This window comes from Dermacentor silvarum, chromosome 8 (assembly GCF_013339745.2).
Source record: "Dermacentor silvarum isolate Dsil-2018 chromosome 8, BIME_Dsil_1.4, whole genome shotgun sequence".
NCBI classification, from domain to species: Eukaryota; Metazoa; Arthropoda; class Arachnida; order Ixodida; family Ixodidae; genus Dermacentor; species Dermacentor silvarum.
The window spans coordinates 88,935,395-88,961,327 of NC_051161.1; the positions used below are offsets into that span (position 1 = coordinate 88,935,395).

Genomic DNA, 25,933 nt, shown 5'->3' on the forward strand with positions numbered 1-25,933 from the left:
AGTGCACACACCACGCGGTTTGACGACATGTCCACCATCTGTCCGTACGTGCGTCCCTGTCCAAGGCGTACCGACTTTCTGTAAACGGCTTGCCACTTTTCCACTGATAATCAAGAAGTCAGCGCCAATGTTTATTAAAGCTGTAACATTTCGACCGTCGATCAGCAGAGGTATGTTCATTGAAAAGTCCGCAACCGTTTGTGGTGGACTACCAACGAGTCCACCAAAAAGCTGCTCTTTCACTCCGCGCATCAAGTGACGCAGCTTCTTGTCTTCCGACATGGTAGGGTCAGCTCGCCTGAAGAGACGCCCCATGTCTTCCACGTACATAGACACACTCTCATTAGGTTTCTAAATGCGAGACTGGAAGACCCATTCTGCTCGTTCCCGGCTATCGGAGCTGGCGTAGGTGTCCAAGCGCCTGCGACAGAACTCCCGCCATGATGTCAGGGCATCTTCGCGGTTCTGGAGCCACGTGCGAGCACCATCCAAAAGACTGAAGTAAACATCTCGGAGTTTCGCTTCGTCGTCCCATCCATTGAACTCCGCTGCACGCTCGAAGTCCGCTAGCCAGTTTTCCACGTCTTCAAGAAGGTCGCCATGGAAGGGACTTGGCACGCGCGGTCTTTGCACCGTGTAATGTGGAGTTACCAGAGCAGCCGTCGCAGGGCTAGTCGTGGTAGTATCGGATGTAGCATACATTCCTGCTGACATTGTCGTTGTCCTCGCAGGTAAAGGTTCAAACTCAGAGGCCCATCCCTGGATTCTTCGGCTGGCGTGGTGTACTGGCGTGAGCTCCGGTATCGCTCTAACGTTCCTGCTGCTGGGAGGATTCTGTTGGGCGGGTCGAGAATATCCAGCACCTCCACCAGAAAAAAAATGTCACGTTTAATATACAGGCGACTTCTAAAAGAGGTCGTTAAAATCTGAGTCGGGTAGCGCAGCACCGACATAAGACCACGGCGCTAGCTCGTGAACTAGACCATCCTCGTCTTCTTCTGGGAGCATGTGGCACAAGCGCGTGGCAATATTTTTATAACGATTGTAATGTGATCGTTTCGGAGTGGTTTCCGGTAGTCTGAAAGTGCGTTGAACAGAAATAGTACAATGCCAACCTAAAAGAACATAAAAGTTTTGCGTTAGGAAGTCGTAATGAGATTTATAGCAAGAATATAGTTGAAAGCATGCTTGACGATCGCGAAACATGACAGACCGCGGTGCAACTACGGTTCGAGAGAAACCGCTTGCCAGTAAAATTATATTCTTCTTGACAGAAAAAGTTTGGTATAGGCAACACCAAGTGACTAAAATTGTGCGTGATATCTACAATTTCTATTCGACTACAATGCCGCTTAGTCGACGAGAAATTTCATGTATGAGCCCTGTGATCGTGCTTCATTTCCAAAGGTGCATATACTGTCATTTACTCGCTCGGCGCAATGTTTTATGACTGAGTCACGAGTTTTGTTGCATTCGCTGCCCACTAGGGCTGTGGTTATAAGAAAAGAAATCTATTTACATTAAAGAAATCAATTCTGGGGTTTTACGTGCCAAAACCATGATATGAATATATGAGCTGCGGCGTATTGGAGGACTGTGGAATAATTTTGGCCACCTGGTTTCTTCAACGTGCATCTAAATCTAACTATACACGAGCGCTTTTGCATTTCGGCCCCATTGAAACGCCGCCAGGATCGAATCAGCGACCTGGAACTTGGAAGCGCGACACGATAGCCACTAAGCTAACACATCTGGTGGTCGCGTAGAAGATACATTAAATATATAACGTCTGTTGCCCTCCTAATGCTGGCATCAATAAATCTAACACTAGCATGAAAAACACATAGTAATGGTACAGCGCCGTGCCAAGCGAGCACGCAGTCTCAGCGCGAGTAAATTCGTGAAAAAAATAAGCTATTTTAGCCGGAGCGTTGCAGACGACAAAGGCCAGTGCGCCGTCTGACGTCACCGGAGCGCCGTTCGCAGCTCCGCCATCGGTCGCGCACGAGGCCAATAGCGAATGTGCTCGCCATCGCGCAAACCTCGGACGCCGCGCATTCGCTTTCCGTTCATCCACCTGGCGCCACGTTTAGAGAACATTGCCACCTCTCCAACGTCCTTCTCTGTACCGCAGTACTGAAATATCGCAGAAAAACGAAATTTGCACGCCGCGAGCAGTGAAAATCAAACACCTGCGACTTCGGGAACACGGCCACTTCCATCTGTCGACTGCTGCAGTCTGGCTGCCACAGAACATTGAGTCTGAAAGCTCGCAGGTAAGCGCCGAACTGCTTCGGCCAATCTCAGTACACGTTCATAGTTTCCGTATAACTGACCGCCCTTACATGAAATTAGAGGCTAGAGGGCACTTTACCAATACCAACAGGTGTCACTGGCAACCATCTTAATTTGTTTCAGCAACCGCTTATCAAGCGCATTGTTTACAATGGATGCAGCGACTCGTGCGCACAAGCAGCGTAACTGCCTAATGCGTCCATGTTAAGCACTAACGACGCACTAACTGCAGCACTATCGCTGCAGTTTTATTCGCTAATACTCGTTCGTCTTCCTTCTTTCTGGGGTTTTACGCGCCAAAACCAGTTCTGATTAAGAGGCACGCCGCAGTGGAGGGCTCCGCATTAATTTTGACCACTTGGGGTTCTTTAACGTGCACTACAACGCTAGCACACGGGCGTTTTTGCATTTGGTCTCCATCGCAGTGCGACCGCCGCGGCCGGGATTCGATCCCGCAACCTCGTGCTCAGCAGCGCAACGCCTTAGCTAACTGAGAAACCGCGGTGGGTTTACTCGTTTGTCCTTGAAGTGCAAACTATATAAGCGTAGGGTGTTTTTCTCCTTTTATTTTTATACCATACAGATTTTTTTATGAAAGGCTATAAGCGCAGCTAACGTGGAGCTTTTGCAGAGGTGTTCCTAGAGGGGTGGACATACTTTACCGCTAATAACGTAAGCTTCAGGAAACCAATTAACGAAAGTTTGCTAATTACCTTTTTTGTTAGTGCCTTAGGGGCAGTTGTATAGGTACATGGCGAATTTGAAGGCAGTCACATTTTGATGCACACTCATTCTTTTTTTAAGATCTTGAATATTGCACCTAGTTCGAAATATTTATCATCGAATTTCAACGGTGAATCCCGGCAATATCCAAACCGGGTGCCGCGGCGGCCCCGCTATCATATTAGACCAAAACGTCCCGTCACGACAAGCGTGAGAAAGTTGGAAACAACGTCTCGGCAAGTCGCGGCACCTACTGATGCGGCACGCCTTATACTTGGGGCTCTATTCTGCACATTCCGCCATTTACTTCGAGGCGTGACGTAGGCGCGACGCTTACAAAATGGCGCTGATGGCCCCGATTTGCTTTCGTAACCTGACGCAAATTTGACGTTTTGCCTAAGAAAGTGAATTGAAGGCACTGAACCTAACATTCCTGATAAAGCAAAACAGTTTTCGTCCCCAGTAAAAATAAAGCATCTGACTCAAAACGTACTATTATTCCGTCAAAAACTCTTCTCGCTTCCATCGTCTACTGCGTCCAAGCCATCGTCTGCTTCTTTAGGTATGATGCGTGTCCCACGAGAAACGGAGTGAGTCGTCGTATATTGGCGCCCACGCGCTTGTTTTCTACCTTGAGACAACATACGCGACCAGCCAGCGCTGATGAGCACACCCTCTAGGCCGCGTTATCGCTATCTCGTGAAACGCAAGCGACTCAGTTCGACTCGTCTGGCTGAGAGGCGGCCGAATATCATCGATAGCGTTGCAAGCGCCAGCGAATATCATCCGCTTGCGCGACGCAAGCGCCGGCACTGCATCTCTTGTTCCCTTCGCTGCTTACTCGTACCGCGAGAGGATACGACAGGAAACTTCAAGGCGCCGCCTTGCGTACATTTCTTTTTATAAATTAAAAATCCGCCGTTGTCAGCCTCTGATGACCCGAAAAGTCGATAATCTTCATTACGCTACAAACCCAGCAGTGTAAAGTGCAAAAAGTCGCAGAAAGCTTGCTATGTTCCACCAATACTATTTCAACTCAACGAGTTTTTAATAAAAATAATGGTCCAAAACACAAATGTCAACACCTCCCAAGAGCTATGCAAATGCTATGAGCGCGCGTTATGAACAAAAGATTTTCACGGCCACAAACGACGGGGAAATTGCGGCAGTACGCATGCCTCTCTGCCGCCATTGCATATGGCCGCTCATTAGCATAATTCGCGCGGCACGTCGCACCACAAATTATGGCGGAAAATCTCTGCAATGGCGGCCCAGCGCAACGTCACGCAAACGTCAAATTGACGATTACGACACAGCTCTTCCTGTGACGCTCCTCACGCCATATTCCTTCAGCCAATTAGCAAGCCGACATGGTGGCTATCTTGGACCGCCAACACATATTCGAGAAATTGCACATGCTTTGCACGGGCTTCTGCACGCAACCGTCCACTTTCCTTTTAAAGCGCTAAAGTCGCAATATTATAGTTGCCAAGGGCCAGAAAAAAACTATTAGTCGATAAAATTTGCAGCTCCACGTCACGTTTCGTCATTTTGATGAAAACGCAAAATTGCATTTTGCAAAACTTCCGTATTCCGGCACAAATTTCAAAGCTCGTGACCTCTCGACCGCCAATCAGATAGTCAACATGGCGGATAATGGCGGCCGTGCAGCCGCGCCGTGCGCGTCGAGAATAGAGTAATTGACAAGCATATCCCGCTCTGTGTCGGCTCAGGATTTGCCGCGGCATTTTATCACTCAAACTTCACCCCGCACTTTATTACAGGGCGTTTCCGTCTGACGCGCAGCAGGACGCGCTCAGTCTCGATATTGCCTGGATTTGATCTTCAATTTCGATGATCATCATCTCAAGTTATGGGCGCGATATTTTTTATTTCTAAAAAAATGGGTAGGCCATAAATTGTGATGCCCTACAAGTTTTCGATATAAACAACTGCCTTCAAAATAATAATAAAGAGTTAATTAACAAGTTTTATTTATATTAGTCTTTTCAGAGGAACCTAAACAGCGGCAAAGCGTTTTCGCCTCGCTGTAGAACTCGTATGCGAAGACGACACGTGTCGTATAGTCATTGCCTTTTTATTAAAAAAATGTGTATTGTCTAAGAAAAAACTGCCTGTATGCTACTCGTGGCCTCCACCGAACAAAGAGATTACTTCACGTGATATACCCAACTCTGAATCAACAGTTTTTTTTTTTTTTTCATATCTCCTAGACGATTCCAAATTTTCTTCATTTGCCTCCTGTTTTAGTGTCGCACACCATCTCCACCGGGTCCTCCCCATTCAAAAACCACCCTCTTCAGCGAGCAGTGTCTTTTTGCGTATACATTTAGCAATTTGGAGGACGCTTAAACTTCGCCTTTAAGAGTGGAACGCGATAGCTTTCAAAGATCCCCGACTACTTCTCACACTTCCCGGCAACTTCAGCTTATGTAATCATAATATTTACCGGGAAGCGCTGGCGGCGAACGCTATGCACGAAGGCGAGATTTCTAGTAGAAACACGGCTTCTTGCGTGGGCCGATCTTCTATTCTTGTTTCGCACTTTTAATATTTCAGTCTGAGAAGATTACACATAAAAGGCGTACGCTGTCGGTGTTTTGTTTCATGACATTTGTTTGTGGGCTGTCATTCTCAAAATTCCGAGGAATGATATTGTAAAGAATGTAAGACAAGGTGTGAGCAACTTTAGTGATAGAAGAGCTTTAGTGCCGTATGGAATATATATATAGGGCAATTTTCGCTCACGGGACGCCAACGCCAGCTACGGCACCGACACCATAACGCCGACACCATATTTTCTGCGACATGGGGCCCTTAACGCTACGTCGCGTTAATACGCCATTAACATTTCATCGGCTCAAGCGCACCAGGTGTAATGCGTGTCTTTCACTCAATGAATTATGGTGCGTGCGCAAGGTGAACTACCTCGTATTCGCGAGAATGTCTTACCCTGGAATTGTCCGTGCGATTAATATACAGTAATGAGAACGCAGCCTCGACCAACAGCCACCGCCCGCGTTGACGGGCCACGCTGATCAGCTCAGCCCTGGACGAACAACCCTGGGCAATCCAGCGAGCCGAGGAGGCGGCTATAGGAGGCAAGACCTCCTGGCCGACACCTAGGCGGGAGCCCAGTCCACAAACACGCCGGATATGAAATAAAGTTTTTCTGTCTGTCTGCAATTGCCTGTAAGAGCAAATACCAACCAATCTTGATGCTGAACATATAATTAGCGAAGGCCACCAAGCAACGACAAAGATCACTTACGAACTAAAAGCTTTGTGGATTCGGCCACTGGGAGAATAGCTTACAACATGTGAGGCTAGACATGCCTGCAAAAAAAATTAAATTATGGGGTTTTACGTGCCAAAACCACGATCTGATTATGAGGCACGCCGTAATGGGGGACTCCGGAAATTTTGACCACCTGGGGTTCTTTAACGTGCACCTAAATCTAAGTACACGGGTGTTCTCGCATTTCGCCCCCATCGAAATGCGGCCGCCGTGGCCGGGATTCGATCCCGCGACCTCACATGCCTGCAATAACGACCGCCTGTGATAAGAGTACACAATTACTAAACGCGGCGTTGGCCCCCAAAACGTTTACATTGAGAAATTCACAGGCTCCCGGTGAAGAGGTGGCTTCTATTCGGGCTACCCACCGCGGTGAAGTAATGCTACCCACCTCATGTTAACTAGCCCTTTCATTTTGTTAACTAAAGCGATGTCTCAATCGCGTCTTTTTCAATTGTACCCTTGCTGCACTGCTGTTTCTGCACCTCAATAATAAGCCAACATGTCGTTGGTGCAGATTCATATCTCGAATGACTCCGCACGGCGCAATGCCAGCTCACATTGTAGTGATCGTACTACCGCTAAATACACGTGACGTCGCCAAATAACCGCCGCGAATATTGCCTCATGAAGAGCAATTGGAAAATTGTTAATGGAAATGGGGTACCATCGTCAAAGATGTCGACGAAAGCATGGGCGAATACAAGCGCTGGCTGCAGGCGCTGCACCACCGATGCAATTCCGCTGCGGTCGTCGAAGAACTGCCCCTCCCGCTAGTGCTTTCTCAATTTTAAATTATCTTATATAGTGACCTGCTTGGTGAACGTACAAAGCTAAAGTCTTGCCAACATTCGATTATTTCTTTTTCTCGAATGTTACTGAGGAGGGCAGCCACGTGATATATTTGAAGGCGGAGCAGTGCCGCCCAAGGTAGATGGCCACTGGCGGCAAAGGCAGATTTAGTCGTCTGCGGCGTAAACATTGCCCACATACGCTGCAAAAGAAAATAACAAAAATAAAATTACTACGAAATGCACACTGCAAAGGAATTCAGTTGGCAATCAAAAATTCGGCAGACACACTTAAGAGTGCTTAAGTGTGGGAATGCGGAAGCATATTACAGTCCTTTAGTGCAATAGGCCACACCTTTGGTCACGCAGATAGCTGCAACGTGACGTGTGCAATGACGCACGCACTAGGCACACCTTTAGTCAGCCAGAACCATATGAGAGCCACCGTGGCGTCGGCGAAGCGTCTAGCAACCCGGATGCTCGGGTTAGATTCCCAGACCGAAATGTACCAAATTTTCTTTTCGGAGCCATCAAGTTGCATTGTTTACAGGAACCTCCCTGTGAAATGTGACGTCAATCTGACCATTTCTGATGTGTTTTTACTCTTTGCGCAGTCGGCCATTTTTGGTAGTATATACATCGATCGGTCACGAGGCCGCCGGCGACTGATTTTTGCATAATGGGGCAGATATTGCTTTCGCATTGAACAGTACTCTGCGTGGTTAGTCTGTTTAGACCGCAGCAAGCTTTAATGACTTCACAAACATGAGTCAAATTATTCTGCGAGAATCCAACAGCAATACCATATGCAGCAGCTAACAGAATTCCTTGCGCCGAACTTTTTTTGTTTTTCAGTAACCACAGTCTGTAGGCGACAGCGTGCTCGGCGCAAACATTTAATTTTTCGTTCAGTGTCGTAATACGTTGCTAATTAAGGGAGTGTTCAGCTGTGTGAGTAAAATGCGTATGAAAAAAAAAACGTTCAGTGAGGTCCCATATCAATTGCTAAGACAACTTTGATGGCGAAAGCTTTAATGCGTTGACGTCATTTCATTTGCGATTGTTTGCTTATGTTGATTAATTTATTTAATAACTAATAAGTTAGTTGTAATTTGGTTTAATTGTATTGTCACTTGCTGTTACGGAGTACTTGATCATTATTAGTATGTACTGCTCTTTGGAACTCCTAATTAGTCTTAATTTGGCGTGACCAGTCTTATCACGGAGTCTCGAATTGATGTTAAGTAGTCTATTACTGTTCGCAACCATTAATTACATTTAAATATTCTTAATTGTTCTTAGTTACTTTGTAATTCACCTTAGCACGCTTTAATAAAGGTGTCATATGATGTCCGTGTATTGGTCTTGTTAATTACCCTAATTACTTTTAATTAGTCGTTGGGACTCTTGAATTACTCTTAATTATTTTTAGCTACTTGGTGCTGAATTCACTTTTACATGCTTTTTTGAACGGTAGAGGTGTAGTATGCCGCTTTTTGCTACCGCAAGTGTTATCGACGACGGTCACATTCCGCGACTAATGAGCCATTTAAGCCTTTCGCTTAAATAGGCGCCGATGCCCATTAACGCGCACACACGAGCGCTTATGCTCCATCGCGTGCACACACGCGCACACAGCGTTTCAGAGACCGCATCTGCACAGCTCCGCATATGACAACGCTAAAAGGCACCCAATGCTATTTTTTCGGAACAAGGCAACACCTATTTAGATGCACTGGGGAGCGAGGCGAGCTTGCTAGGGAGACCGCGCATGCGCAGACCCTGGCACTACTTTCTCACTGGCGCGCTACGCCGACGAAAGGCCACCGGTCCGGCGTTCCGAGTTATTGTGTGGGCACGTGTACATAAAACCTGAAATAAAGGCGCGCAGGAATATTTTTAAGCCCTACATGCAGTTACTTTCAACAGGCGCATCATCTCAATTCCTTAGGACCGGTAGCAGAAGGGCCGGGCGTCGGTGTGCACAGATCTAGTGAATTTTTTTCGAAAAAATTCACCGACGATTACAATACTCCCTATTGTGAAATTTGAGCGCAGCTATGTACGTGTTTTCATTTCGCGATATACTGAGGCAAAGAATTTTAGAGACATGTAGCACATGTAGACACGTAGACATGTAGACATGTAGACATCGGCAATCATCGAAGATCGGATCGGCGGGTCAAGCGCGTCGGCTTTTATACATGACTCGTCGAAGGTTCAAGTGTAATCGCTGGCGCTGCTTGACTTCCAGAAAGTCGCGCATACAATCAGATTACAAAACAATCGCAAACCATCACAATCGAAACAAGCGCGAACGAGACCAAACCAAGCAAACCAAACAAACACGAGCGAGAGCTGACGCGAGCAGACGATAGTACGAAACGAGCGGTCCGGCTGACACAAGATACGAGTACGCATCGAGCGGTCGGGCGAGTCCGCATGAAGCCAGTTTCCCGCGAGCACGTCCCTGAAGGGGCCGCTCTCATTGGTCTCCGCCGTTCGCGGCTCGCGTCTTTCATCTTTCGCTGTTGTGCTCGTTCGCTCGGTTACGCCGCCGACGCTAGCCGCCGGAACGGGCCATTAGGAGCTGCGCTCTAATAATACAAGGCCGCTCCACCACTGTCATATCAACAAACGTATGGGTTAAAAAAAAGTTATAATCACCTAAAGCGGTCGTTGCGGGTTTTGTTGAAATATTTGAGATCGTTATTCCACGAGAAATGCTATAATACATTTCTTTAGACACGGTATTTCTTGAGCGCTTTCATGGCCTTAATTATTGACCCTTTTCGCGGCAATCCCGTGGGCGCTGCCATGTTTGATCACGTGGCCACGCGTCCATTGCTTGACTCAACTGCCTCCGTTGCCTCCTTGTTTACAATGGAAGTGTATGACACCGGCGCGGCTTAGAAAACCTCTGTTTTCAGAGATATCATAGACGGTGACTAGGTGGACGACATGAAGCTTTGATCACAGCTTCAGAGAACATGCAAAAGGCACTTTCGGAGCTGATTAAGCTATGTCCAAAGGGCGCAAGCAGCGTATATGGTGCTTGTTCTAAAAGCAGGGCTAAAAATGTATTCCAAGCTATCCAAACATTCCGCTCATGAATTCAGTCAGGATTAGTGTGTTCTTTAGTTTGTAGGATTAGTTTGTTCTTTATTCGGCAAGTATTTTGAAGCAGTGGCTTGTCAGTTTCTGACTCAGTGAAGTTCTTCGGTGCGGCCACTGGTTACTTTCTGCCTAATCGCTCGCGGTTGTGCTCAGTTCCTATAGATTTGTTCTTGCTGCGCACAAGGATTGAAACGTAGCTGTTTTGTACATTGTAACACCTTGTAGCAAATATATATATATATATATATATATATATATATATATATATATATATTACAGCTAGTAACTCGCTTACTCTTGTGGATCGTCACGAAACATTCATCTTCGAGCATTCATGCGCCATCGGTGTAGTCCGTCATTTATTATGCGTATACAGTGCACATATATTCAAGTGTGCGCCCATTCACTTATTCTTGATAAGTCGGCGATTGGGACAGATGTGTATAGATAACGTGCGCGAAACTTACTATGACAGGAAGCGGCGCTACTCCCTTTATCATTGTTTAACGAGTGGTACTCACTCTTGCCGACGTTCTGGGAATGAAGCCCTTTCTTTGAAGGTTAGCGATACAAGGCTGGCGGATGAGCAAATTTCCGCATCCTCGAGGAAAGCCGTACATCTCGAAGTGCCGGTAACGCGTTCGGACAGTTGCAGCAGCGGTCCGCGAACTTGGCCACACAGATTCATTCCATTCCTTAACATACCAGTCACTATTTTTGCAGCCAACTACTGCACACGTCTTCAATCCACATGATTCAATCTAGCATGATTGAAGCACAGCGTGTTAGCGAAAACTCAGTTGCATTTCCGACAGCTGATCGCGCAGAAGCAAGGTAGAAGCGGTAATGGTTTCGTATTCGTGCGAGGTCGCTGAGGAGAGGTATGGCGCGCCGCCGTGAGCGCCATCTCGTTTCTCTAAAACAAACTGCTCCGCGAAAAGGGTCAATAACAAGCGAAGAGGGGATAAATAACTATATCCTTGAGGGGGGTTTTTTTAATGCTCTATGACTCGTAAACGTGATCCCCAACAATCCCTAGATTCCGACATGCCTACAGCACTCCACTTTCCAGCGAATGGAGGCCGCGATGGCGAAGTGGCTCTGTAGTGTACTGCGGCCGCACCGAAGAAGAGGAGGGCTGTCCTCGAGCGGTTCCACCACAGCCGTGTAAACCTTCAGACGCCCCACAGATATCGCGTGACAGCACGCACCCTGCAGCTCGGTGTCGCGAGAGCACACGCCCTTTGAATCGGCGGTGAAGGTCTGACCGCCACCGGCCGCCACGAAAGCGGGTGAAAGAGCCAAAGAAGATGTTGCCTTTAACGCGTATCGCGTGCAGGTATAGTGCACCAATCTACAAACCGTTCAATAAAGTTTCACAGAACCTGTTTCCTCACAGCTGCAGTACCTTTCACGGTTACGAACTCCGCAAAAGGTTACGCACGTCTAGTACCAATATTTTGGGGTTTTTTGATGGAGAAATAAGTTTCTGCTATGCCGGATGTGGGCCTCGAATGATTCATTATCGTTGCCGTATCCAGCCCATGCTAAAAGCTGCCAGACTCACTAAATGAAAGGCCCCATGACAGAAGCAGCTGCTATCCGCAGGAACTGTTGTGAAAATAGCCGCGTCTAGCTGACGTGAACAAAAATTCCTCCCTGATTATCGCGCGAATGTCGCTGCGTTTCATCCTCGCAGTGGCCTAGCCACGCGATGAAGAATCCGCAAATGGGACAGCGGATGCATTTGCGCAGCTGTGACATTTTGAGTTTTTCCAGGGACACTACAGTCGCCTGCCATGCTCTAGATATCGCCCCAAGGCGCGCTGAACTACCATTCAACAAGCTCTTTGTGAGAGTTGCTTAGCAAGATCAAAACTAAAATCGACGTTTCAGAGTTTCTACTATAATGTCCATACAGAAATTTCTGTTTCGGTTGCAGCACATGGGTGTAAAGCTGCCGAACATTGAGAGGGGACATTTTTTTAGAGCACTAGACACAATTAAACTGCTAATTATGTGTGTATGTTTGCTTCTTAGCAAACGTCCTTAGTGTGCTCTATCAGCGTCTCTAGTATCCTTGTCATCCGCCAAAAGGGACTGCGGAGAGAAGCCTCGGGGTGGCGTGTCCACCTGGATGAATTAACGGGCCGGTGTTGCAGGAAAAGGGCTGTTTTACTGCACCATCCTGGTGGTGGTAAGCCGCGCCAACTCCTATCAAACAAATTCTGCAGTCATTGTTATAAACTGGGACAATATATCCTTCTCGAAGAATCACATTCGCGCATATGACATCACGTTCCGCGGCTAGCCTGGCTACTTGACTAAGCTAGCCTAAGCGTTTGAGGCGAAAGACATGCTCATCATGAACAAAAAAAACAAAAACAATACGGTAGACCCCATTGTCACAATGACTGTGAACGGTAATGCGTTTAGCATTGAATCGACATGGCGGCACAGCATAATTCCACCGCTGAAACAAGTTATGTGGGACGTGTGTATACGGTAGCAGAACTCCTTTCGCGCCTCGATGATGGTGACGACTATGTTGATAATTTATTGGCATCGCAGTGGGAACCTGGCGGTGACAAATAGTCACCTAGCCTGCTTGTTTTAATCAGATATACTGCACATTTTTTTTCGTTCTAGCAGTTTTGTATACATCTTCATAATGTTTTCTTTTTCCTCCGAACTTCTCTATCTACCTTATATCGCTACCTATGCCTGTAACGGTTCCGATCGTATCAATTTCTTCCCTGCTTTACTTCCACCAATACCCTAAACGTGTCTTGCTTATCTCGACAGCTGACCGGTTGATGCTTCCGTCCACTTTAAATCAAAGCGCATCTGTAAGGTGCACGTTACCTCCGGATTTCACCGGGTAAATACTTCGCATTCCAGTAGGGCGGTGCTGAGGGGTCTCCGGATTTTTGCTGCAGCATACACATCCCTCAACTTGTTGCGAATATTTGCTCCGGTATGCTTTAAATGCGTAAACTTTTCTATTCTTACCCAACGAGAAAGCGTCCGTCCGTCCCTCCCGTTAAACGATCGCTTCCAAGATTGCACCCGCAGCAGCGAGCGACTGTACCTTCGCGCTGCCTGTCGCTTCGACGCGAACGAGGCGGCGAGAACACAGCGCTCACGGAGCTCTCCGCAAATGCCGCACTCTGCCCGCTTTGGAGATCGCTTTCAATACATGGACCCGCGCGTCTCTCTCGAACTCCCCGCCACGGCTACTGGAGGTGGGGAGTTCGATCCCCGCCGCCGGACACCCACTGGTATTCAAATGGGTACAAGCAGCCCTCAGGCCTGGCGTCCGGCAGTGGAGAGGTGCGTGTGCTTGGGAAGAGGCCTGCAACCCCGCTGAGGGTGTACATATGTACATACGTTGCCTTGGGTCTGCGATAAGCCAACCTGACTGCCTGCGAGCGCCAGTCTGCGAGCGCACCTGACTGACTGAGCGGCTGATGGCGACTCCCCCTATAAAAATGGGCCGGTTCTCACTTAAATCCTTTCGGCGACTCCTCGTCGGCAGCAACCAGGTGGGGGCGGGCGCTGACGTCGAGGAGCCCACATTCATCTTTCGTTGCGGAGAAGGATTGGCGCTGCACGACGTCACCCGCGTCGCATTGCTGTTTCGTCGCGGGATAAGTCTAGGTGCTCAGAAGAACGCAAGGAGGGGGGGGGGGGGGGGGGGTGAAAGCGTGAAAGAAGCCCGCGAATACACGCAAAATTTCCGCGCGGCTGGCCGCTCGAGGCATTTAGCGTGTATTCGCGGGCTCCTTTCACGCTCGGAAAAAAAAAACACTTTTACGCAGCACGTATTGCGCAACAGAAAGCTGTATCGGGAGCTTGGGCCATTACGTATGTGCTTGTTGAATTCTCACCTAGCGAATATCATGGGCCAGTGGTTATGTGCACGAGTTGGCATCTTGCTGCTGGTTGCTGGCCGGCCTAGTAGACAACTTCAGTCACTGGGAATATGCCACTATAGGTATGTGCCAGAACCGACATCTTCGGCGCTGCGTATGTGATATTGGTATGTGCGCATTCTTGGGAAATCCCCCAGAAATAATGTTCTAAGTTGACACAGGGGCTATATAACCTTACGTATATTAGAGCGATAGCGCCCCACGCACAACAACCTACTCGTGTCGAGTGCGTTCGCTTGATGGAGAGCTATTGCAACGAAGCTGCAGCTGCAGGATACTATGGAGTGTAAACTGGGGCACCCGTGGAAAAATCATATTCCAGAGAGGCGAATTACATGTCGCTTAACAGCGCCCATTTTATTGTGAGAAGAACAGACCTCCGCCGTAGCTAAAGCGTTGTCCTCCTGAGCGCATGGTCTCGGGTTCGAATGCATACAGCGACTACATCGGAATGTGGCAGCAGAATAAATGAGCCCAGGTAATTGAAATTCGGACCAGTCAACCACTGTGTCTCTCATAGCCCAATGTGCTACTTTGGGATGCTAAACCCATCGACACGGATAGATGTAACAGAAGATACCAACTCGCCCAACTATCCAGTCTTATGAAGATGTAGAGCACGATTAAATACGGCGCGAATAACGAAAAAATAAGAAGCCCATAGAAAGAGCGCGCCGATCACTCTGCTGTCTGCTCTCGTCCTCATTGACAGCGAGTGACAGCGAGTGTCCGCAGTCATCGAGTGAGATGTGATCATGTTTGCCTGTGCGCGCGTGACACCATGCTTCTTAGTGTAGTTAGTAAGCGAATGTTTTCAAGTTTATACGGCCAATAAAACTACTATCCTTACATCGTGTCATCATCATCATCATCAGCCTATTCATGTCCACTGCAGGACGAAGGCCTCTCCATATGATCTCCACTTACCCCTGTCTTGCGCTAGAGGATTCCAACTAGCGCCTGCAAATTTCCTAACTTCATCACCCCACCTAGTTTTCTGCCGTTCTAGACTGCGCTTCCCTTCTCTTGGTATCCATTCTGTGACTCTAATGGTCCACCGGTTATCCATCCTGCGCATTACATGGCATTACGTGGTTGGCTGAAGTCAAGTGTTGCCCTGATTTTATTGGATATTATCTTGGTGAATATCTTATGCAATACCGAAAGCAAGCTAACGGGCCTATAATTCTTCAATTCTTTAACGTCTCCCTTCTTATCAATGAGTATAATGTTGGCGTTCTTCCAGTTTTCTGGTACATTTGAAGTCGTGAGGCATTGCGTATAAAGGGCCTCAAACTTTTCAAGCATGTTATCTCCTCCATCTTTTATTAAATCGACTGTTATTCAATCTTCTCCAGCAGCTTTTCCCCTGGTCATGTCTTGCAAGGCCCTTCTAACTTCATCGCTAGTTATAGAAGGAGCCTCCGTATCCTGTTCATCACTACTTCGAATGAAAGTAGCTTGGCTGCTCTGGGTACTGTACAGGTCAGTATAGGATTCTTCCACTGTTTTTACTATGTCATCGAAATTGCTGATGATATTACCCTGCTTATCTTCCAGAGCATACATTTTGCCTTGTCCTATGCCAAGTTTTCTTTTCACTGATTTCATGCTGCGTCCATATTTTACTGCTTCCTCAATCTTTTCCACGTTATAATTTCGGATATCCCTTACTTTCTTTTTATTGATCAGTTTCGACAGTTCTGCGAATTCTATCTGATCTCTTGAGTTAGACACTTTCATATTTTGCCGTTTCTTTATTAGGTCCTTTGTTACTTGGAAGAGCTAAACTACTGGTTGCCTTGGTGCCTTACCTCCCACTTCAATTGCTGCTTCCGAGATCAGCCTACTTGCGGTTTCATTCATTACATCTATGTTGTCCTCATCTTCCTGTTCTAAAGCTGCATATTTGTTTGCGAGAACCAGCCTGAATTGGTCTGCTTTTACCCTAACTGCGTCTAGGTTGACCTGTTTCTTCTTGACTAATTTTATTCTTTCTTTCTTCAAATTGAGGGAAATCCTAGACCTTACTAACCTATGGTCACTGCACTTTACCCTGCCTAACACTTCTACATCATGAACTATGCTGGGATCGGCAGAGAGTATGAAATCTATTTCATTCTTTGTTTCTCCATTAGGGCTTTTCCAGGTCCACTTCCTGTTGCTGCGCTTCTTGAAGAAGGTATTCATTATTCGGAGCCTATTCCTTTCCGCCAATTCGACCAACATCTCTCCTCTAGTGTTCCTCGAACCGATGCCGTAGTTGCTAAATGCTTGCTCACCAGCCTGCTTTTTCCCTACTTTTGCACTGAAGTCGCCCATGACTTCAGTGTACTGAGTTTGCACCTTTCTCATTGCTAATTCAACATCTTCATAAAACTGTTCTATTTCTTCATCATCGTGACTAGAGGTTGGGGCGTAGGCTTGTACTACCTTCATTCTATACCTCCTATTCAGCTTTATTACGACGATTGCTACCTTCTCATTAATCCTGTAGAATTCATCAATGTTACCCGCTATGTCGTTATGGATTAGGAATCCTACTCCAAATTCTCTCTTATCTGGAAGACCTCTGTAGCAAAGGACGTGGCCGTTAGTCAGCACTGTATAAGCCTCACCATTCTCCTAACCTCACTAAGGCCAATAATATCCCAGGCAATACCTGATAATTCTTCAAATAGCCCTGCTATGCTAGCCTCACTCGATAGGGTGCGCGTGTTAAACGTTGCCAGGGTCATTTTCCAGTGGCGACCTGTCCGGACCCAGACATTCTTAGCACCCTCTGCCGCGTCGCAGATCTGACCACTACCTTGGCCAGTTGCTTCACGGCAGCTGGGGACTGAGGGCCATGGATTAATTATTAGAGTCATGGGCCGACTTCGTGCAGCTGTCTTTTAATTTGCTATCGCAATCGATGTTTCTCATTTCGGGTGAAACTGTGACTTTTTTTTTTCCTAATTTATATTCGACGTGCCAATTCAGCTCGTCTGACAACAATGCTGACGGCAATATGGGTTCAACTGTGCCAACTAAACTGGACTATACCCCAAATATAAAGTGTTTTTGGTCGTGATTTGAACTTTTGAGGCATTTTATTGACCCTGGTACGAGGTGAGGCATAAAGGGCATCTTCGTTCTGTGTGTCGAAAATTTTCACTAGCTTCATGAGATTTTTTTTTTCAAATGTCGTAAACGAATCGAAAAAAGTAATTAATTATAAGTGCGTGTGGCCTGATGTCCAAAGTAGTTGTAATGACTTTCTGGGAAATGACAGCGACAGGACAAGCGCTTGCCTTATGACAGTTACTTAAGCACGGTCTGTTCTTACACTTTAGAATACACTCCCGATGAGTTCAATGTTTATCACGGCGAAAGCTAAATAATTTAACCGCCAATGCTGTTATCAGCGGGCAGATGACATTTGCTGTGGTTCTGCACGTGTTCCGGGTTCTCCGTCAATAAGCACTCTTGTTGAACCCTAGGCATGTGTTTGTCTACAACCGTTTGTTCTCTCTCTGCTTTGTTTCAGAAATGGAGTGGTCTGACCTAATCATTCCGACTTTAGTTAGCCTCGTATTGTACTTCGTCTGGTATTCCCAACTCGGCAAGAAGCGCATTCCGCCTGGTTCCCGGCTACCCCCTTCTCCGCCAGCTAAACCGCTGATCGGTCACATCGAGTACCTCCGGCCCGACTTCTGCGCTACGACGGCAATCGAATGGGCTCGAATGTACGGTTCTACCTACAGGTGAGCAGAGAACGCATCATGACCCGCCGCTGTAGCTCAGTGGCTGTGGCGCTGGCTGCAGAGCGCAAGGTCGCGGGTACGAACCCTGCCACGGTAGCCGCATTCCGATAGGGGCACAATGCCAAAATGCTCGTGTACCGTAATCCAGAGTTCCAGCTACGGCATGCCTCAAAAAGTTAGGTCGGGGTTTTGGTTATGGGCACATTCGTAATTCATACTGAAAACTATTGACAGTGCGAAACGACACGAACGACACAGAAAACATACACGGACAAGCGCCGACTATCAACAGATAACTTTATTGAAAGTACACATATAAATAAGCCATGATGGACGCGACAAGAAACGAAAGATGACGCTGTAAAGACACACCTGGCAGGAAATGATCATATCAATCCATTGTATCATATCAAACACTAAAGAAAGATGGCAAGGTAATCTATCTCCGACTTAGTCAGCGCTTGTCGGTGTATCTTTTATGTGTCGTTCGTATCCTTTCGTGCTGTCAATAGTCTCAGTGTGGTTATCGTATGCAAAACCCCAGATTTCAATTTTTTTTAACTAGAACTTGCTAGAACTTGCAAGTTCCGGGGGAGAAGGAAAAGACGAAATAGGTTAAGTGAAGGTGAATTGTTTATTACATCACAGTAGAGATGAAACAGTCAATTAGTCTTAGACACCAGGATTTGCATAATTATTAATCATTCAATTAAATTACATTCTGTAATCGACTTCTCAGTTACCAGCCGAAGTCCCCATGTGCATGTCTAATGACCGATTCAAGCTGATCATCGAACACGCCATCAAATAATCACTAATTCATGTACGCATCGCATGTATTGCCCTGACATGGAGCCTTTGAGATACGAAAGAAATTATGTAAGGGAGCATGTTCCAAGTGCAGAATCATTGCCAGGAAGCGCTCAAAGCAGTTGAGAATTCTTGGAACATTGAGAATACAAACAGTTTCGGGGCATCTCAATCCAAAGGGTGTCAAAAAAATTAGCAGTGGCTTAGCTCGGCTATGCCAGGATATACGTAGCGTGAGCTAAGTTGGCCACATCGTTCAGAAACGGTAGACGTGGTGGCATGGGTGGGTAACGATACGCATTGGTAACGCTAAAGAGTGAAATCTTCTGCTTAACGAAAAAGTTCTTGCATATTGTACAAACCCGCGCCACGGTTTCACCCCACTCAGGCGGCGCCGCTAAACTCAACGCTTCACGCATGGCACTACTTACCGGCGTCAAGTCTTTCATGTGCCACAGTCTTTCACACACGTCGCACACATATCCAAACGGATTGTTTACGAAGTCCGTCTCGAAGGTCCGAGTCGCACTGGCGCTTTCGCTAAGTTTCACCGTATGGCAAGTCAACCGGCGATCCTTGACGTCATCGACGGCGTCTTGTTGCTGCTGCTGAGATGGTAGGGCACGTCGCTCGGCCTCCTGGCGACGCCGCTTTGCTAGACGTTCCTCCCTTTGCTCCGGTGTCTCCGCAGCACGTTTAGCCTTCTCCTGTCCATTCTTCCTACGCTCAACCGCTACTTGCCAGGCAACTACTTCGGGATCCGATGGGTTAAGCTTCTCCGCTCTTCTGCGCCGCTGAGCAGCAATTTCGCTCTCCTTCTCCATGGCTATACCACACTGGCAAACGCCCAGCGCAGACGCCGGGCCCAGCGCCAACGCCGGGCAAACGCCCGGCGCGCCAGCTGTGCGCTGTGTGACGTCACTGCTCCGCGCACATGCGCACCATGGCTCTCCACGAGCCGCGCGAAACTGCTCAACTTCAGCCAGTGTAGCTCACGCCACAAAATACATTGGTTTTCCACATATTCACCCTGTGGTGCGGAAAGGCAATGAATCAAGAAAATTATGAGCGGAACGCCGATGCTCTTCGCAGCAATTTCCCACAGAGGCATCTCAAACCTAGTGCGTTTTTACTGATACCTATTAGGTGTACGTGCGATGAACAGCCAGTGACTTCTGTTCCACATTTGTAGCAAGTTTCTGAAGCAAACAGTTTTAAAATTTGCTAACTTCAGTCAGATAAACAATTAATCAATGATTATTAGGAGTGCTCGCATAGCAAAATTTCTGAATCGAATTGGATACGAATATTCGAGAGAAATGACCTCTAAGCGTCGAATCGCATGTTGAATATTTACAAGTCCTAAACAAAGTGAAATTTAAAGGTACCATGGAGTCTGGCAAAAAAAGAAGGCTTCTTTAGATTATTTCATGCAGGTATAATGCCGTTATCAGCTTTCAGCTCAATCGAGAAGCTTGAAAACAATAAACAAGGGAAGGTTGTAGCATCTGGTGCACAATGACAGTAATAAAACAAAGCAACAGCACGCAACTAGATGCACGTATTAGAGTGTAGTGCTCGTTTAAAGGAGCTATGTGCAATACTACAGCACCACACATCGTTTTAGAGGAATTCATACGTGGTAAGACTGGCCAAACAATAAATTGATTTGCCTAAATCGAGGCAGCAAACCTGTAGGCTGACTGAGGTGATACACGCATTATTTAACAAGTGGAAATGATTGCCCATAAGCGCACATACGTTTGCGCGGGGACTGGTGCGTCTACACAACACCGGTTCTCCTAAATTCTTTCTTCCTTTAGACTGCAAGAGCTGCTGTTTTTCCTTTATAGCGTTCGAACGAAACAAATATACGAAAACTTCGAATAATGAGTTCTTCAATAGAATACGAATCGAAAAGCGACGACTCTTCAGTTTGTATTCAAAATTTCATATATTCGCAAACCCCTTGTGACTATCGAAATTGTTTTCAGTGTTCACCGACGCAAATTACAAGCCACCGTAGAAAATTACCTTTTTATTTCTGCTTTACTGGTGTTTTACGAAATACTTAAAGCCTTCGCGTAGGCATCTAGTACTTTGAGAAAATTGTCAGGATGAAAACGACTTGGCACCAGAAAGCATCGATTCTGTGGAAGCCCATGTTTACCCCTGCACTCATCACTCTGCGATTGAATTAATTAGAGCACAAAACTGTATCTCTGTGACTATACTCGCGCGGGTACGACGCTTTAATGCCGTGTCTTATGCCCTATGTTGCTCCAGTTCGCGTTGACCGTGGCAGTGTCACGCCCCATCCAAAGCTAACATATTCTCATCTACTTATAACGTTCTCGTGCGGTTCGGGCTGCAACTAGACCATAGCTTTCAGCCATGTGGTAGAGTCAGATATCAATCGCACCCACCTATGAAGTAGACAAGAGAATCATTAACTTCACTCAAGCTGGTATTTATACCCGCACCTCATTCTGTATGCTGATTTCCTTAAAATTTAATTCAGTTAAAGAAAAAGCTCAAAAAAATATGCGGAACGTGTTATATCGCAAGACTCTAATGTGGGTGTTGTTGATGATGAATCGTTTTAGCAATATTCGAGCTTTCAAATGATAGCAAAGATAAGAAATTACGAGACGTTTTGCCTGTTAAGATGTCTAAGAGACAGAGAGATGCTTTCTCTGCGCGCTGTCTATGCAGAGAAGTGCGAAGATTGGCTTAAGAGACGTGCCTGTAACCAGCTGTTCCATGCTGAGGATGGCGTTAGGCATGAACTGGAGAAACAGGGAAGATAAGGCGACTTAAGCACATTCTTCCAGGCAGGTTGTGGTTGTCTACATTATTTTCAGAACCGTAACATTAACATGAACAAATTTCGGACAAGAGTGTACACTGTGATGAAAAAAAATTTGCGCAGCTTCACTGACCTAACGCCGTGGAGCTGGTGGCTTCAATTTGGCTTTTACTTCCCGATGAGTCTCTTCGCACCGTTGCCGCGACGCCGCCTCCCTCAATCGAAACTCGGGGTCTTCGGATCTTCGCCGTCGCTTAGCCTCGGCTTCCCTTGCTCGGAACTCTGGGTCGGCACGTCGTCGTTGGGCCCAAGCTCGAGCAGCTTTTCGTTGTCTTTCCTGCCGCGCCGCTTCTTCTTCCCGATACAGTTGCTTCTTCGTCCTCACCATACGCGTCGCCGAACGTCGGAATGCTCTGCGCCGACAGTACACGCTTCTATACTGCTCGGTAGACCCCCCCTCCAACCCCTCCAACCCCCCCCCCCCCCCCCCCCGCTATCTCTCCCCGGAAAGCGTCGCGCCGCCGCTACGCCGCTGTCTTTCTCTCTCCTTGGCTACTCACACCTGTCGCTCGGCACGCGCTCTCCCTCTCTCATCCTCGCCACTCTCCGACCACCTGTGGCTGGCGCGCGCTTCGCAAAACTGATCAACGCTAGGCACGGTTCAACCTCGGCCTTAAACAGCGCCGCTGTTAAAAGTCCAGAACCCCACTTACTGCATGATGTTCAGGAAGATAATTCAGCATGAAATAACGCGGTAATTACAACGACGTGGTGAACTTCGTCTTCACACCTCCAAACAATCTCTACTCACAGAAACGATTCATATTATTCTGCGGCATAATTTCAGGCGATTACCAAGGCACTATTGAAGATAATCCCCTAAATGAATCAAAGCAACACCCGCCGCGGTGGCTCAGTCAGCTAAGGCGTTGCGCTGCTGAGCACGAGATCGCGGGATCGAATCCCAGCCGCGGCGGCCGCATGTATATGGAGGAGAAACGCAAAAACGCCCGTGTGCTTGCGTTGTAGTCAACGTTAAAGAACCCCGGGTGGTAAAAATTAATCTGGAGCCCTCCACTACGGCGTGCCTCCTAATCAGAACTGGTTTTGGCACGTAAAACCCCAGAAAGAAGAAGAATCAAAGCGACCGTATAGCAGGTATACAGGGTGTCCCAGCTAACGTTAGCTAAGCTCTTAAAATTAAAGTGTAGACTATACGAGGACGCAACCAAGGATATTGTGTCAGCAGTGACGTACTAGCACCAGGAGGATGTTTTTTTTTTCATAATTGAACTGTCGATAATTAGATTAGAACAATTAACGAACTTTCTTATTACTAAATTGAGGACGCGAATTTTGATAGAAAAGTAATAATTGTGTTTTAAAACAGCCCATTCAGATGTTTTCAGTGTCCAATGTCTCGCGTAATTTTTTATTTCCCCCGCGTTTATAAGAAAAGGCGCGAAATACGAAAATAGCGGTATGACTGCGCGTCCGCGCACCGCGACACCAGTTGTCCCGGGCGTTACTCGGAAGAACTAACTCTGCTCAATGCCTGGCTCGGCTGACACGTGAACGTGGTGAGGCAGCGGTATTGGCGTTGGTCATCGCGTACTGCGAGGTGCTTTTCCACGTGAAGCGCGAAGCCAATTCACTGTGCAGCGGCATTGAAGAGGAGCGCAAAGGCATTGAGCGGAGTTAATTCTTCCGAATAACGTCTCGGACCGCTGGTGTCGCGGCGCGCATACACCTAATCATGCGGCCTATTTTCATATTTCGCGTGTTTTTCTTATAACGCGGAAAAATATTTTCGTGAGGCATAGCACACTCAAAACATCTGAATAGAGGGTTTTATAACGCAGTTATTAGTTTTCTATAAAAATTCTTGCCCTAAATTCAGTAATTAAGAGTTCGTTAAATAATCTGATTTAAATATCGATAGTTCCATTATGAAAACAATTATCCTGGTGTGGTACGCCACTGCTGACAAAATACCATTGGTTGCGTCCTCGTATATTTTGTAGCGAGAGCTACATTGGCCGTATTCTCGCCGGGTGGTGGCTGCACCGCGAGCTGAGCCATTGCCTAGCAACCGCCGCAGCTGGCAGCACCACTGGCCGCACCATCTGGCATGACGTCAGAAGAGGAGCCGCTGAAACCGCGTTGCAACAACAGAGGAGGAGCCGGCGTTGCATCGTATATATAGTAGGGGCAGCTCGGTGGGATTCGGCGGCAGATAAAGAAAGTCGGCAGATATATATAGATATGGAAAGGAGAGACTGAAAGAAGCCAGGCTTCGTCGTCGGAACGAAACCAAGAGGAGGCAGCGAGCCGAGGAGACGGAGGAAGAACGAGCCGCACGCCTCGAGAAGCGTCGTAAGTACGAAGCGGCCAGGCGAGTGGATTCAGATGAGGATAGCACCCGAAACGTGTTCAAGTCACTGATGACAACCCCTTATCCTCCCGCCTTACCGACCATCGGGCCGTCTTTGTGGCAATTGAGAAACAAGAAGATGAAGACTTTCAAAATAAATGCGTTACACTTTAGAAATGTCTAGTCTTTAATGTAACCATAACTTAACGAGAGGTAACAACCAAACCAAAACACTCAGACGTACGAAGCTAAACTATAAAGATGTAACCGTAGAGAGAACCAAGCTAAATAATAAGATTAACCGTACCTCTCACTACGCACACCCAGGCATAACTGAGTTAAGCCACAGCCAATTTTTATATCTTATATTTATGAGTTGGCTAACGTTGGCTGGGACACCCTGTATTATTAGCTGACTTAGTCTTACGAGTGAACGATGCTTGAACAAAGAAGCAATAAAGGTGACACCTGCTCCATCTTTCAGGATCAGAACGGGATTGACCGAGATGGTCATCGTGAATGACTTTGATGCCATAGTGAAACTCTTTGCTAAGGATGAGCTCCTGTACCGCTCCAAGGACTGGCGCCTCTACGGACTTTCTGTCGGATGTAAGTAAACGCAAACTATTTCGACACAAAATTAATTTGCACTAGCATAGCTACAATTCTAAATCCGCAAGGTGGGGAACGTTTCGAGAAGGGGAAATATCGTAATCCATGCGAAATTTGCACGAAGCTGCCAAGAAAACCGCGAGTTTCTCAGAAACAACATTACCTTGATTTTGTCCAGCTACGTGTCATTTGCACATTTTAATATCTTGGTGCATGACATTTGGGACACCCTGTATACATATCGAACAAGGGGAAGGGGAAGGGCCCGATTTTTGTTAGTGACAATCGCATGAAACCAACAGCTAGACAAGGAAACGAAGGAGAGCATAGTCTGAGTTCTTCGTTCTAAATTGAAATCTAGAAATGATAAAGTAAAAAAAATGAAAGTTTAGAAGAAAGAAACTTGCTGCAGGCGGGATCCGAACCCACGTCCTCGCGTTATATTCTACATTGTTTTGCTTCATTACGTCAGTGTTTGCTGTGGACCAGCTTTCTCGCGGTGTACACAAGGCTTTCGTCACTCGTATCCCGTGCAGATCCGATCTCGCTGGAGGGAGACGAGTGGGTCGAAAACCGCAGGTTCTGCCTCCAGGCGCTCAGAGATATCGGCTTCGCGAAGCCCACCATACAGAACGACATTCTGGTAAGGACAGACCCTTGCTCACGCTGATTTCGAATCAACAAAAAAAAATACGGCAGGAATTCCCTACTGGGAAATTGTCATATACTGCGTAGCATTTTTTGCAATCATGACTTATGAAGCCTATATGCTATAACCCTTGAAACCAAGACTGCCGTATTTTCAGAAATAAGCAACTGCAAAGAATACCACGCACACTGTGACGATCTCTCCAGTAAACTCATCTTTACTACCAATCTTGTGTTTGCTAAATGAAAGCAATGTTGCTGTAGTACTTTTTTTTTCTCGCAAAATTTGTCCGCCGACACGCTCGCCTTAGTTCCAACGCGTCCTCTCCAGAAGCTTCTCCCCGTTGTTGTGTACGTAATTCTCTGATGACTTGCGTTATTCGCTCGTTCCTTGTCCGCGCAAGCTGTCGCCTGCGTTCTAAATGCGACTCGGCAAGGCCAATTCGAAACGCGCCAAGCGTCTCAACGCGCTGGCTTGCGCGCGAGGAATTCATGAGGGTGTTCTACGCCGCTTGTCGATGCGTGCCTCCTTGGCGTATATGTTTTGATTATGCACAATGCAAAATTCTCGAAAGAACACTTAAAAAAGATTTAGACATCACACAATACACAATTCGTTTCTTACATTTTAAAGATCCCTGTGACCCACCATATGGCATGTTCATAGTACTTGGTCTACATAGTCTTTGGCGCAGTAGAATGTGTGACAGGCACGCTGAACCACCGCGAAGCACTCGGTCGTTTTTTCGGGAGT

General features: G+C 47.0%; 1 protein-coding gene across 2 annotated transcripts in view; it reads left to right on the forward strand.

Annotated features, from left to right (window-relative positions):
• The first annotated feature begins 2,084 nt into the window (after positions 1-2,084).
• The window catches only part of LOC119461547 (cytochrome P450 2F3-like), a 45,330-nt gene continuing 21,481 nt past the window's right edge, over positions 2,085-25,933 (forward strand). For both annotated transcript variants that reach the window (XM_037722889.2, XM_049673201.1), the window contains exons 1-4: positions 2,085-2,276; positions 17,710-17,926; positions 24,404-24,528; positions 25,068-25,174. In XM_037722889.2, coding sequence (XP_037578817.1) covers positions 17,712-17,926; positions 24,404-24,528; positions 25,068-25,174 — 447 coding nt within the window. In that variant the 5' untranslated portion in view covers positions 2,085-2,276; positions 17,710-17,711. The remainder of the gene's footprint in view (positions 2,277-17,709; positions 17,927-24,403; positions 24,529-25,067; positions 25,175-25,933) is intronic.